General features: G+C 37.8%; 1 protein-coding gene across 7 annotated transcripts in view; it reads left to right on the forward strand.

The window, feature by feature from the left end:
• Positions 1–13,787, forward strand: part of MYNN (myoneurin) — a 24,749-nt gene continuing 10,962 nt past the window's right edge. For 2 of the 7 annotated variants that reach the window (XR_004483643.2, XM_004270570.4), the window contains exons 1-7: positions 2–645; positions 1,538–1,834; positions 6,800–7,590; positions 8,324–8,483; positions 10,314–10,492; positions 11,380–11,463; positions 12,525–12,611. Coding sequence is in view for 6 of the 7 variants with exons in the window: in XM_004270570.4 (XP_004270618.1) it covers positions 1,569–1,834; positions 6,800–7,590; positions 8,324–8,483; positions 10,314–10,492; positions 11,380–11,463; positions 12,525–12,611 (1,567 nt within the window). In the remaining variant the exon portion in view is untranslated. Of the gene's footprint in view, positions 646–1,537; positions 1,835–6,799; positions 7,591–8,323; positions 8,484–10,313; positions 10,493–11,379; positions 11,464–12,524; positions 12,612–13,787 lie in introns of all 7 variants that reach the window. The other 5 variants (XM_033429559.2, XM_033429561.2, XM_033429560.2 and 2 more) reach the window with 5 other exon arrangements.

Below are 13,787 nucleotides of genomic sequence, written 5' to 3' on the forward strand. Positions count from 1 at the left end.
CTTCAATCACGACGTAAGGGTATCCTGGAAACTGGGCTCCAGTTGGCTGATGCAAACAAGACTCGTGGGTTCCCAAGAGCTTTCGGGTACGTAAACTAAAAGGGGTGATCAGTTTCAGCTCAAAAATTCCCATGGCCCAGAGCCCGAGTACACACAGCAGCTGTTCCTACTCGCGGGGCCACAGGGAAGGGGAGGATGATGGGAGAAGACGAGCAACTAACTACAAGCCCCAGCATGCAATGCGCTATTTGGCTTCTGGAAAGAGGCCCGCGGTGCAGCGCGGTTCAGCCTCGGCCCAGAACGCGGGCGGAGTGCAAGATGCTGACTGTCCTCCAACCAGAATGCTCAGAATGAGGAAGACAGGTGTGGCGCTGTGAGCGAGCCCTTAGATCTCGTATCCAAGACTCTCCCTGTTTCTCCCTAGCTCCTGGCATGCTAGGTAGCGGTGTCTCTGTACGCCAGACTATTCCTCACAGGCCGGCATCGGCCCTCCGATGTTGCCTACGGTGTTGCCACGGAACGCCCGGAGCCGGATGTGACGTCGCCGTGGAGGAAGAAGGGAGAGGTGGAGCGTGGCGCGGTGACGTCCTTCCAACATGGCGGAGAGAGAGTGAAGAAACTGTGTTCCCCTTTGGGTTACTATAGGTGAGTTCTGTCTTCGCCCTCAGCCTGCTGTCCCCGCTCTTTCCAGACCCAGGGGCATTGGAGGGCAGGCTCCTTGGAGTTCGCGCTCAGGTCGGAGTGAAGGTGTTAGTGTGGAAAGCTTGGGCGAGGCAGCCCCCGTGTTGGCCTTGGCCACAACCTCTGCTGTGGGAATTCGCGGGAGTGGGAGCTCGGCGAAGGGCAGAGAGGCGGAAGCCAGGAGAGACCGGCTTTCGCAGTCACTCTCCGATGCCACCTCGAGTGGAGGCGGGGTAGGGAGGGGTGTGGCCTCCTGGGGCGAGTGACCTAACCTTTGACAACTCTTGGCCCTGCTGGTTCTCCGCCCCCTGGGCGCCCACCTTGCGTTTGAAGCCACTATGCTCCGAGGAAGCTAACAGGTTTCAGTGATTTGAGAGTTTTACATTTGATCTTAGCCAAAAGGCCGAGAAGCGATTGAGAGCAATTTTAAAGAACTCATACCGTGTCCTTTCCCCCTTTGTCCCAAGAAATCATTTCTTAGTGGTTTATTAATTTTTTTCGTAATATACGTGTGCCTGCTGAGCTTGAAAGTCTGAAGGTTCAACTGATGCAAAAGCGTGAAATTTTGCGGTGCTTTTTTTTTTTCCACTTTGTGGAAAATGTTTTCGCACATCGCCATTTATTGACGTGTCTAAAGGATTGTGTTAGTTTACCAAGCTGAAATAAAAGCTAGAAAGGCATTTATCCCTTCGGCAGTTTTATCCATATCTGTTTGATAAGAATTTTCTGGGGATATAAAATGAGAACAGACTTTATTCTAGTTCATGTTCTGTGTCTCTTCACTCACCAATTGCTTGGGTGAAAAGTTTGATGAAAACTTAGGGTTACTGATTTACTATTTCTTTTTGTTTTTTAGAGCAAGGGTAAAATTCGATTCTGATATCAAAATGCAGTATTCGCACCACTGTGAGCACCTTTTAGAGAGACTGAACAAACAACGGGAAGCAGGTTTTCTTTGTGACTGCACCATAGTAATTGGGGAATTCCAGTTTAAAGCTCATAGGAATGTGCTTGCCTCGTTTAGTGAGTATTTTGGTGCGATCTACAGAAGCACTTCAGAGAACAATGTCTTTCTTGATCAGAGTCAGGTGAAGGCTGATGGATTTCAGAAACTGTTGGAATTTATATACACAGGAACTTTAAATCTTGACAGGTAAGGTACACATTTTATTTCCACTTATAAAAGCTGGTCAATAGTCTTTAGAGCTAAAGCAGATTAGTTTTTTTCCATTTAGTCCCTGAACTCTGAGTCTTCAAACATTGATGTGCACAGTATTGTTTTTAATAAAGAAGTCAGTGTCTCTGAGATAAACAGACCACATTTCATAAGCACAAAAAGTACAGATGTTAATACGATTAAAGTATGGTTTTTGATACATTTATCTACTGAAACAAAGCTTGTGATTTCAGTTATGTAAAGTTAAAGATCAAAATATGATGAATTTTAATTGAATTCCAATTTCCCCTTGCTTTTTGGTCTTTATGTTCCTCTGGTCTTCTCTCTCACTCTCTATCCCCTACCTCTTAAGGTGTTAGGGGTGAGGAGGTATAGGTGGAGAAAGAAGGAAGAATCTCTGTTCATTTAATAGTGCTCCCATTTCCAGCTGTAAATAGCAACCTGCAGGACCTCTTCCTGATCTTGATTCAGGAAAATAACTTCATTGGCGTGTTAATGGCCATGACTCCTGTTGCCTGGTAGAGCTATCAGTGCTAATGCTTAAGTCTGGTCTAAGATGCTAGGATGCTTCTCTGAGATGCTTAATGCTGTCACTGCACTGACAAGAAGTAGGTTCTGAGGAATCTGATAATGCAGGCATTTTGTGTCTTTCATACGTGATGAACTGTATAATTAGATTAATACTAATATGTTTACTCGTTGTTGAGGGAAAGGTGGTGGGGATAAAAGGAAAGAGAAACCAATCAACTTACTCCTGTCTTCTTTTCTCCATCTTTTATGAAAGTGTAAACATGAATAGATCATCATCTGACATAGAAAGATTATGGGCTTTAGAATTAGATCTTGCCTGTCAAGTCACCATGTCTCTGAGCAAGCTATAGCCTCTCTGGGCCTCAGTTTCTCCATTTGTAAAAATGAGATGATAACTACATTGGTTGTTACTGTGAAGATTTAGGATTCACTACCTCCCAATGAACATTACTTTCCTTCCTTTATTTCCTCTTCTCTATCCTACTCTACAAGCCCATTAATTCTGCATTTATTGGAGAAAAATTAGGGAAAAAACAAAAAAGGAAATACCTGAAATTCTGCCACCCACTGATAACCACTCTTAACACTTCGGTAAATATTCTTTCATTGTTTTCCAGATGATCTCTATAGATATTCTTCCCTCTCTTTACACTGCAGCTTATCGTGGAAGTATTGAAAAGCTGGAATTAGGATGTTCCTTAATCCTATTGAAAAGGAACCATTCATGCTGTTTGGAATTGCTTTTAAATTTTGATGTAATGAAATTTTTGAGTCAGTTCCGTGTAAGTTGATTAAAGGAATAAAGCAGTGTCATAGATAAATGTCATATGATGTTATTTAAATTTACTGAATATTTGGCTATACAAGTGCCTCTGATCTAAAAATTTAGAATACATAATATAAAATAATCACAAAACCAGTGAATTTTGGTTGATCTTCAATTTAGTGGTTTCCCTTTTTCAAATAACTTTGCCAAAAATCTTTTTTTTTTTTTTTTTTTTTTGCGGTACGTGGGCCTCTCACTGCTGTGGCCTCTCCCGTTGCGGAGCACAAGGCTCCGGACGCGCAGGCTCAGCGGCCATGGCTCACGGGCCCAGCCGCTCTGCAGCATGTGGGATCTTCCCAGACCGGGGCACAAACCCGTGTCCCCTGCATCGGCAGGCGGACTCTCAACCACTGCGCCACCAGGGATGCCCCAAAAATCTTGAACTAATTGGAACACAATGAAGAGCGCCTTACTTTGAGCCTTCATGCAAAAAACCAATGTGAAGAAGAGCCAGATGTTTGGCTCAATCTTTTTTTTTTGATGTGGACCATTTTTAATGTCTTTATTGAATTTGTTACAACATTGCTTCTTTTTATGTTTTGTTTTTTTGGCCCCAAGGCACGTGGGATCTTAGCTCCCTGACCAGGAAATAAACCCGCACACCCTGCATGAGAAGGTGAAGTCTTAACCACTGGACTGCCAGGGAAGTCGCTGGCTCAGTCTTTTTTGATACATGTCTTTCCTGGGGAGCTGGGGAGCCAATTGTTTGAGCTCAGACACAAATGCAAGAGAAGACATATACCAAAAATAGAAAGTCTGTACAATTTGGTGATTAAGAAAACAGAATAATAAAGAATTAAGTGGACTCAGGAGCTAGATTACCTTGGTCAAATCTTAGTTCTAACACTCTGTGATCTTGGACAAGTTACTTAACTTCTTTGGACGTCTGATCCTTCATTTGTATGTAAAATGGGGATTATAATTGCTCATATAAAGCAGTTAGCCATATACCTGGCAATATGTAATTAAATGACTTTCAGTGACTATTCAAAAAGTGAAAGCAAGTTTGCAGGCACTTTAACTTCATGCTTATAAACAAAAGCAGATCAGTTATTGACATAAACAAATGCTGATTCTCTTAACTGTAACTGAGATTATAGGCTATCTGTGAAATAGATAAATAATTTGTATGAATTACTGTTTCAGTACTGAACAGTTAGTGTGTGACTCAATACTAGTTTGTATTGGTCTTAAAGGCTATCTCACCTTGTTGGTGATTCATTTTATGAAGCACTAAGCACAATTATAATTTGAGACCTAAGTATAATAAGTGATGGAGTAAATTTGGTTTTCATTCTAATAGTTTCTCTCATTTATTGTAACTTAATAAGACTGTGTAACAGAATCAATAAAAATGCTTAAGAAACGTAATGTTTTTAGAGAGTGACAGTGCTATATACATGCAAAAAACATTTTGTATGGAAGATGAATAAGATTGTATTTATGTTTGGGGCATTCATGCTGTATCTTTGCAAACGGAGTTAACTTGATTACAAAGATCATTCGTTGTTTGCTCCAGAATTATAGCCAAAGGCCATAAGAAAAGACTATTGTAAGTAATGTTTTCTTAGCTAAGGGAGTCAGTTTACAAACAGATTGTTTTCCAAAAGTTTATTTGTAGTATGTTTAGGAACTTGGGATGGATTTTCCCAGAGAATAAAATGTTCACTAAAAGTGGTGATTAGGTTTCCAAACTAGCCTATAAATCTACTTAATTTTTCTGAAGAATTAAATAATATCTGGGGAAAATGACAAGTAGGAAGGTTACTTGAGGGTGTGTGTGTGTATGTATGTATGTATGTATGTATGTGTATGTTTATGTATGTATCCATTGTCAGATAATTAAAAGGGCATATTTTTAGTGTTAATACCAACTCAGCTCTCTGACTTTACAGCTAAGAAAATTGAAGCACCCAAAGATGCTGATTTATTCTAATTAATTCAGCTAGTGATCCAGAGCCATTGCTAGTGTAACTGAACAGCCAGCCTTTCACTACATTGTAAACTTCTGGAGGGCAGAGACTATTTGATATTTCTTAATATCGCTCTCAGTACCACACATGGTAAATGCTCAGTAAATTTTTTTTTTTGCTTTTTCTTTTTTTTTTCATATTTTATTCAATACATATAACAATACATATTAAAAGATTTAACAGTAAGGAGATTTTTAATTTTTTGCTTTTATAAATTGCTTTTCTTTTTAAAAAATTTTTTTAAAAAGTAAGCTGCAGGCTTTGGCTTTGGCTTGGAAAATACCAGGGGAGTGGGGGGCATAAACCTGAGGCTGCTGCCCCTTATCTGCCTTCACAGTACTGTCCCCTTCTCCCAGCTCCTCCCTGACTCTGTGAGCCAGGCCTCAGACCTTCCAGCTAACCACTTCCCATGAGCCACTACTCTGATGTCAGCCTATAGCCAAAGGAGCTGGGTGTCTGGGCCTGGTGACCAACCCTTTGCCACCCACTCAGTCAGGGTGCTCCCCACCTGCAGGCAGGCAGCAACACCCTATCTGCTACCATCAGCCCCTTCCAGAGCCCACTGCCCCACCCCTCCCTGTCTAGCCCAGCCACATGCAGCTCTGCCTCATCCAGGGATGCTCTGCTCAGAGATGGGCCAGCAGGGCCGCCCCAGCCCCTCTGGTAGGCAAAGACTCTGGAAACTTCTGGGGTCTTGTGTTCGGCCATGTGATCCCAGGGGTGCACATGGGCCCCTTGGGTATCTGAACAGAAGGGCAGGGGAGGGAGGGCCGCACCCCTGCAGTCCTGCTCTGCTGGTCTAATGGGCAGCTGCCCACCCTACCCCACCCCGCACTGCAGGCTCCTGAGTTGGCAGATTAAGCATTTTGTAAAGTGAAATGCTCAGTAAATATTGATTGGAATGTTGAACATTAATTTTTTCTATATAACTCTAATATGACAAACTCTCTAGCTAATTTGGGTTGGGGATCATACACAAAAAAAGCTGGGAAGGTTGCTAGAGAGAGCTTAGTGCATTCTAAAACCTTGTTCTTCCAAACATGATCCGTGGACCAGCAGCACTGGCATCACCAGGGCGTATGTTAGAAATGCAGATGCTCAGGCCCAAAGCAGACCTGCTGAATCAGAATCCACATTTAACAAATCCCTGGGTGACTCACATGCACAGGGAAGTTTGAGAAGTGCAGTTGAAGTTCTTCACAGGGGAGCAGAGGAAGATAATAATTTCTTTAGACTCTTCTTGTTGCCAGTCCAGAAAAGTTGGTTGGTATCTGAAGAGGCCTCAGGAGAAATGGGAGGAGGCAGTAAGTTGCTAACAGCCACTTTCGTGTTCCAGCTGTTTTCTTAACAAGTAGAAATTTTAACATTTTGTTTTTCCATGGTTGTACATATGAATAATCCATTACTTTTCATCTTTTCAAGTTCTGTAAAACTGGAGATTTTTGCCTAAACATTCTGAGTGAATAAATTTTTTATAAATTTGTTCTCTTAGGCCTTTTGTATCATTCTACTTCATTAGGTCTTTAAAAGACAGAAATATTTGTGTAGCTCTGTTTCAAAAACATTTTTTCTTTGATCAGAACATTGTCATTTAGCCTTGTTTCCTTACAGTTGGAATGTTAAAGAAATCCATCAGGCTGCTGACTATCTCAAAGTGGAAGAGGTGGTCACTAAATGTAAAATAAAGATGGAAGATTTTGCTTTTATTGCTAATCCCTCTTCTACAGAGATATCTAGTATTACCGGAAACATTGAATTGAATCAACAGACTTGTCTCCTTACTCTACGAGATTATAACAGTCGGGAGAAATCAGAAGGGTCTACAGATTTAGTTCAGGCAAATCCTAAACAAGGGGCTTTAGCAAAGAAGTCATCTCAAACTAAAAAGAAGAAGAAGGCCTTCAACTCCCAGAAAACAGGGCAGAATAAAACAGTGCAATATCCCAGTGACATTTTAGAGAATGCATCAGTTGAAGTATATCTAGATGCAAATAAATTGTCCACACCTGTAATAGAACAAGTTGCACAAAGAAATAATTCAGAACTTGAGTTGACATCAGTTGTGGAAAATACTTTTCCAGCACAAGATATTGTGCAAACTGTTACAGTGAAACGGAAACGTGGAAAATCACAGCCAAACTGTGCTCTGAAAGAACACTCTATGTCTAATATAGCCAGTGTCAAGAACTCTTATGAGCTGGAGAGCTCCGGGGAAGAGCTGGATCAGAGGTATTCCAAGGCCAAACCAATGTGTAACACGTGTGGGAAAGTGTTTTCAGAAGCCAGCAGCTTGCGAAGGCACATGAGAATACATAAAGGAGTCAAACCTTATGTCTGCCACTTGTGTGGAAAGGCATTTACCCAATGTAACCAGCTGAAAACGCATGTAAGAACTCATACAGGTAAGACTGGTTTGTGGAAAGTATAATTGTTTTTATATTGTGACCGAAATAATATTTTTATAAACATATTAACATACAGTGTTGACTGTTTGTGACCAAAATTTGGTATATACTTGTATTCATAAAAGTATTGAGCATGTTAGACTTGAAAATGTCTTTGTAATTGTGACCAAGTATTTAATGGCTATTTGTTTTGTTGTAACTGATACTCTGAAGTCCCAGTGTGTGAACTCTTTAAACCATTTTCCCTCACAATTAAAATAAGCATAAATTTAGTTCTACCTTGCTAAATATTTAACAGACAATATATTAAAACTGATAAAAAGTAATTACAACTCAGGCTGATTCTCACATTTTACCAACACATCTCACCACCTGTTTCTTTGTCGAACTTCTGAACATAAATTATATATACATTCCTTCCTCAGCCTCTATATTTACCTTTATTGGTACAGTTAGATTTGTGCTTTTTAAGATGCATTATGTATTTCTCTGATTGATAACTTTTCACTATTATGGACTAAGAAACACTAATTTCTTTTAACTCTACTGGTGGTTTCAGTAATCAATCTGGAAAAATATCCTATTTGCTTTTTTACTTCTAGAGTTAATATTTTCTGAATAGTGAAACTAGTACTGGTTGATGAACTCTTCTGAAAGCTTGTATGGCTTAATTTAAGCAACTAAAACAATATTTCCTTCTAAATATAAATTTTATTTACTTTTCTTTTAGGTGAGAAGCCATACAAATGTGAATTGTGTGATAAAGGATTTGCTCAGAAATGCCAGCTAGTCTTCCATAGTCGCATGCATCATGGTGAGGAAAAACCCTATAAATGTGATGTATGCAATTTACAATTTGCAACTTCTAGCAATCTCAAGATTCATGCAAGGTAAAAATAAAAACAAAAAAACAGATGTTTGATCTTTGAGTCTGTCATTCACTATAGCCTTAAATAGACTATCGTATGAGAATTCAGGACAGTAGAGTTCTAATTGTGGTACCACCACACAGTATTCTTAGTACAGTGAAGGAACCGCAAGGGAGCCATGGTGCCTGGAGGGGAATAGTGAGGGAGGGAAATAAGATCAGAATGGTGTTAGGGTGTCCAGAAGGTGAAGGTTTTGTAGGTCATTGTAAAGCTTTTACTCTTGAGAATGAGAAGTAAGTGATGTAATCTTGCTTGCATTGTAAGAGGATCACTATGGATGCTATGTTAAGCAAAAGATTGTAGGATTGCAAGAGTGGAAGCAAAGTTACCAGTTAGGAAGCTATAGCTAAAACCCAAGTGAGAGTGACAGTGGTTCAGGTCCGAGAGATAGCAGTGGAAGAGATAAGTGGTAGTCAGATTCTGGATGTATTTTAAAAGTACAACAAACAGAATTTGCTGCACATTGGATGTGGGGTATGAAAGAAAAAAAGAAGAGTAGAATTAAAAATGATTCTCAGGTTTTGAGCCTGAGCATCTGAAAAGATAGAATTACCATTAACTGAAGTGGAGATTTGTGGACAAAGCAGTTGAAGTAGGAGTACAGGAGTTGAGTAGAGTTCTGATCATGTTAAATTTGAGATGACTATTAGACATCTGAATGGAAACGTGCATTAGATAGTTGGTTATCTAAGTCTGGAAGTCAGGGGACTGGTTTGAGTAGATAGTATTTAAAGTCATAACATTAGATGAGGTCACCAAGAGAATGAAGATGGATAAAAAAGAGATCAAAGGATGGAGTCATAAGGCACACTAAGAGTTCTGGGAGATGGGCAAGTCACTATAAGTGACTAGGAAGGACCAACCAATATAGGGGCAAACCAGAAGATTGGGCTGTCTTGGAATCCAGGTGGAGGAAATGATTTCAGAGGGAGTAATCATTGTGTCAAATTCTGATAGGGAGATTAAGAGTGAGAATTGACTATTGGATTTGGCAAAGTGAGAGGTTAGCAGTGGTTTTGACAAAAGCAGTGTTAGCAGAGGCTAGTAGAGAAGAAATGAAAGTAGAACCATTGGAGACTCAAGATTTTACTAAAGGGGAACAGAAAATAGAGGAGCAGGTAAGGTCAGGGGTCTTTTTTTTTTTTTAAGATGGGAGATATTTCAGTATATTTGTACGCTACGATCCAAAGGGGAGGTGAAACTAGATGATATAGGATGGAGGAAATTGCAAGAGTGATCACTGAGTAGGCAAGGAGGATAGTAGCTTAAGTATATAAACTGGAGTACTTGGATTCAGAAGAACTGTCATTCTCATATTAGAGTTAAGAAAAGCAAACCCTATAGATACAGATGCCTATAGGTGGAGATTTGTGTGGTAGAAATTTACTTCTGATTCCCTAAATTTTTCTCAGTGAAACAGGAAGCAAGGACATCAGCTGAGAGTGAGGATGGGTGAGGAGGTGCTGAAGGTTTGAGGAAAGAGTTTTGAAGAGTGAGTGAATGGACAGACAAAAATAATTGCCTGCAGTATTATGGGCACACTTGACTACCACATAAGGCTGATGGCAAAACTTTGAACTAGTCTCAGAACTAATGTTTTGAAAATCAAAACATTTATTCTTGACAGTATACATTGAAAACTGTTGATTTTAAATACATATTGTTGATCTGTTAAGATGAAATGAAATAAGATACCGCATGAAGAATTTGTATGAAAAATGTTTGCTGTGTGGCATGATCCTTAGATTGTTTTACTTGCCAACATGTATCTTTATATTTATTTACTAACAGGAAGCATAGTGGAGAGAAGCCATATGTATGTGATAGGTGCGGACAGCGATTTGCCCAAGCCAGCACATTGACCTATCATGTTCGAAGGCATACGGGAGAAAAGCCTTATGTGTGTGACACCTGTGGGAAGGCATTTGCTGTCTCTAGTTCTCTTATTACTCATTCTCGAAAACATACCGGTAAGGATTTGACACAGGTGGCTTAAAACAAGGAAAGTTGTAAATAAAAGAAAAAGGGAAATTGAGCCTTTACAAAAAGTAGGTTATAGGCTTTGTAGTTATATATCTGTTGTGTCTGTGCTTCTTGAAGCTTTTTGTGTTTCTGATTTTCACCTAAATATTAGATATAAAAGCAGACTTATTTTCTAGAATAATACACAGTGGGTGAAATTTTTTATCATGTAACTTATATACATTAAAATCAGATAATTTTGACAATATATAAACTTGAGTTAGTAAGACATTTTTTATGACCTTAGAAGAACTCCTTAGGGTCTTGAAGCTTCATTTCCCTTGGATAAAACTGTAAAGTTAAGGGGTTGGGGTGAATTTGGGTAGAACGTTGATTTAATAACTTCTTAGGACTTTTTCTACAGACATTGTAAGATTTGCAAATTAAATAGATACTTCAAACCCAAAGTATCAATTTTGAAGCAAAACCTGTTGTTCAAAAATTTTCATTTTTTGTAGGGTAATTTTTTAATAGATCTTTCCTAAATGATTTTATTCCCCTTTAATAATCTTATAGACAGCAAAAATTGAAATATGGATTGATGAATTTTCATGTTTTTAATTATATAAAAATCAGACTTTTTGCCCACCTCTAGTCTACTAGAAGGATATTTGGAGAAAGTTTTATTATATGAAAAGCATCAGGTTACATGCACAGTGTAAAGTAATTACTAATGTTCATTTAAGTTGGATCACACTGAAAATACCTCTGAAATACAATACAAAGAGGTTTTAATTTAAATAATATTTTAGAACAGCTTACTTTAGATTATTGTAATTGATAAATATTATATTGGTATAGTACACCACTTCGCTATCTTTTATTTTCCATCTAGGTGAAAAACCATACATATGTGGTATTTGTGGGAAAAGTTTTATTTCCTCAGGAGAGCTCAACAAACACTTTCGATCCCATACAGGTCTGTGTTTAGGGAGAACGTATTATTTTTTGTTCTCTCTAATTTCTTTTTATGTAAACCTTGACTTTAAACCATTATGGACTAGATGGTATCTAATCATACTCTAACTGTAGCTATATTTTAATGTATGAATATCAACTTTTTATTTGTTTATTTTTGTTTTTTTAGTTGTTTGGATTATGGATTAAATTTGGTCAAGAATTGTGTAGATTTTCTAAGAACTGTGCCAGATAATCAATGGTTTTTAAATGATTTGGATAAAATTACACAGATAATACCAAAAAATGAAAAGGAATAGATAATACCAAGATAATATCAGATTTTCTTATTAAACAATGTTCAGTATGCACGTTTTAGGAATATATTTTAATATTGACATGGTTATTGTAAAAGGTGTATATAAGTAGTATGAAGAAAATATGAAATACACAAAAAAATTTTTAAAACAAAGGAGAACACCACTTTGAAAATGTACTGTACTTTTTCTTTCTAAAAGTTATTTCTTGTAATCCCTATCTAGTATTGTGTGAGCACCTAGTAGTAAACAGTTAATAAGTTTACTGGCAACTTCTATATCCTCAGCTCCTTACTTTGCATTATAAAGCAATGAACAGTTCTCATTTCAAAAGAATTATAATTTTGTAGTATTTTTATTCTGTGAGTATTTTTAAAGGATTTTCTAATTTATACGCTACCTGAGAGCAGAAACCATAATTACGCATTTTTCCTCCAGCTACATCTCTTAGCCAGAGTCTGGCATATAATTTGCACTCACTAAATGTCTGATAGAAATAAAAAAGTAAGTTTTTTTTAGTTTGAAGGTTCTGTTAGTGAAAATGCTCGATTTTTCCTTGAAATAGGTACACTTTGTATTATAAAGGAAAGGAGTGCCTATGCATATAGAAGTTTTCATTTCACTATATTAGAACCAAGAGATTAAAATGGTAACTTGAAACTAAATTTAAACAATATAATGTTTGCATTGTGTTCGTGAACATTGATATTTTTGCCTTAGTAGCTTCTGAAATACTGAGATTTTAATTTTTTAACTTGTTTTTCAGGAGAAAGACCATTTATCTGTGAATTATGTGGAAATTCTTACACAGATATTAAAAATTTAAAGAAGCACAAAACAAAAGTCCATTCTGGTAAATGCTTCTGTTTTTTAAAAATTTGGTGCTCTCATATTTGTACTATTCCTTAAAATGTTAAGATACACATTGTAACAGTTTATATTAGATATATATTTTTAAAAACTAGGTGCACACATATGAGGAAGGTAGCTTTATAATGTGCAGATGAGTTCACTCTGAATTTCTTTCCATATTGACCTTGTAATAAACATTGCTTGAAATACTTCCTCCTTTAAAAACCTGATATATATATATAAAGCAATTAAACTCCAATAAAGATGTTAATAAATAAATAAATAACCAGATATATGAACGATTGCAAGAATGAGAGAATACATAAACAACTATATATCACTCTTTCCCATACTAGAATCTAGGTTAACTGGGGTTTACTGTAGTTATGCGAAGAAAGGAGCATCATGAACGCTAGTCCAAAAATGTATAAGAGGAAATAGGGAAACAGGTATCCCCAAATTGTTATGATGCATGAAGTGGAAAGCCAGACTACACAATTTTTAGTCTGTTATTTAAAATGAATCCTTGAGAAAGTTTCACTGTGCTTACCATTCTGTCATGATTAGAAACAAAACACTAGTCTTCTTCACTGTGTAGAGATGATAGTCTTTGATAGTAAATATAAACATCGTAAGGATTGAGGTAGTGATGTCTGAAAACTTCAGTGAGTCATTAATTCAACAGGCATTTATTAAATACCTCTAAAGTACACATAACTATGCAGGGTACATGAAGTTGAGCAAGGCATAGTCCTAGCTTACCATCTGGTGTGGGAGACCAGAAATCTACATAAATAACTGATTACAACACAAAATACAGGATATAATAGAGATGCAAGAATACTGAAGAAGAGATTAAGTCCTTCTGAGTTGAGTATTGGAAAGGCTTAATTCTAGGGAAACTGAAAGGTGGAGAAGAGTTCAAAGGGTGGAGATGGGAAAGGGAATGTTCATCCCAGGCAGAGAGAATATTGTGAAGAGAGTCATCGCAACAAGAGAGCGCAGGTTGTATTCTTGGCTGGCTGAACTGAAGAATAGTCTGGCAAAAACAGAATCATAACTTTAAAAAAGCAAATATGCAATTTTGTCTAACAAGGTTAGTGAGATTGAAATCATGTCAGTACTCGGAAGTGAGAAGAGCGTGCGTGGTAAAGCTAGTGGAAAATTTGAAGGGAAA

Source organism: Orcinus orca, chromosome 5, assembly GCF_937001465.1.
Source record: "Orcinus orca chromosome 5, mOrcOrc1.1, whole genome shotgun sequence".
Classification (NCBI taxonomy): Eukaryota; Metazoa; Chordata; class Mammalia; order Artiodactyla; family Delphinidae; genus Orcinus; species Orcinus orca.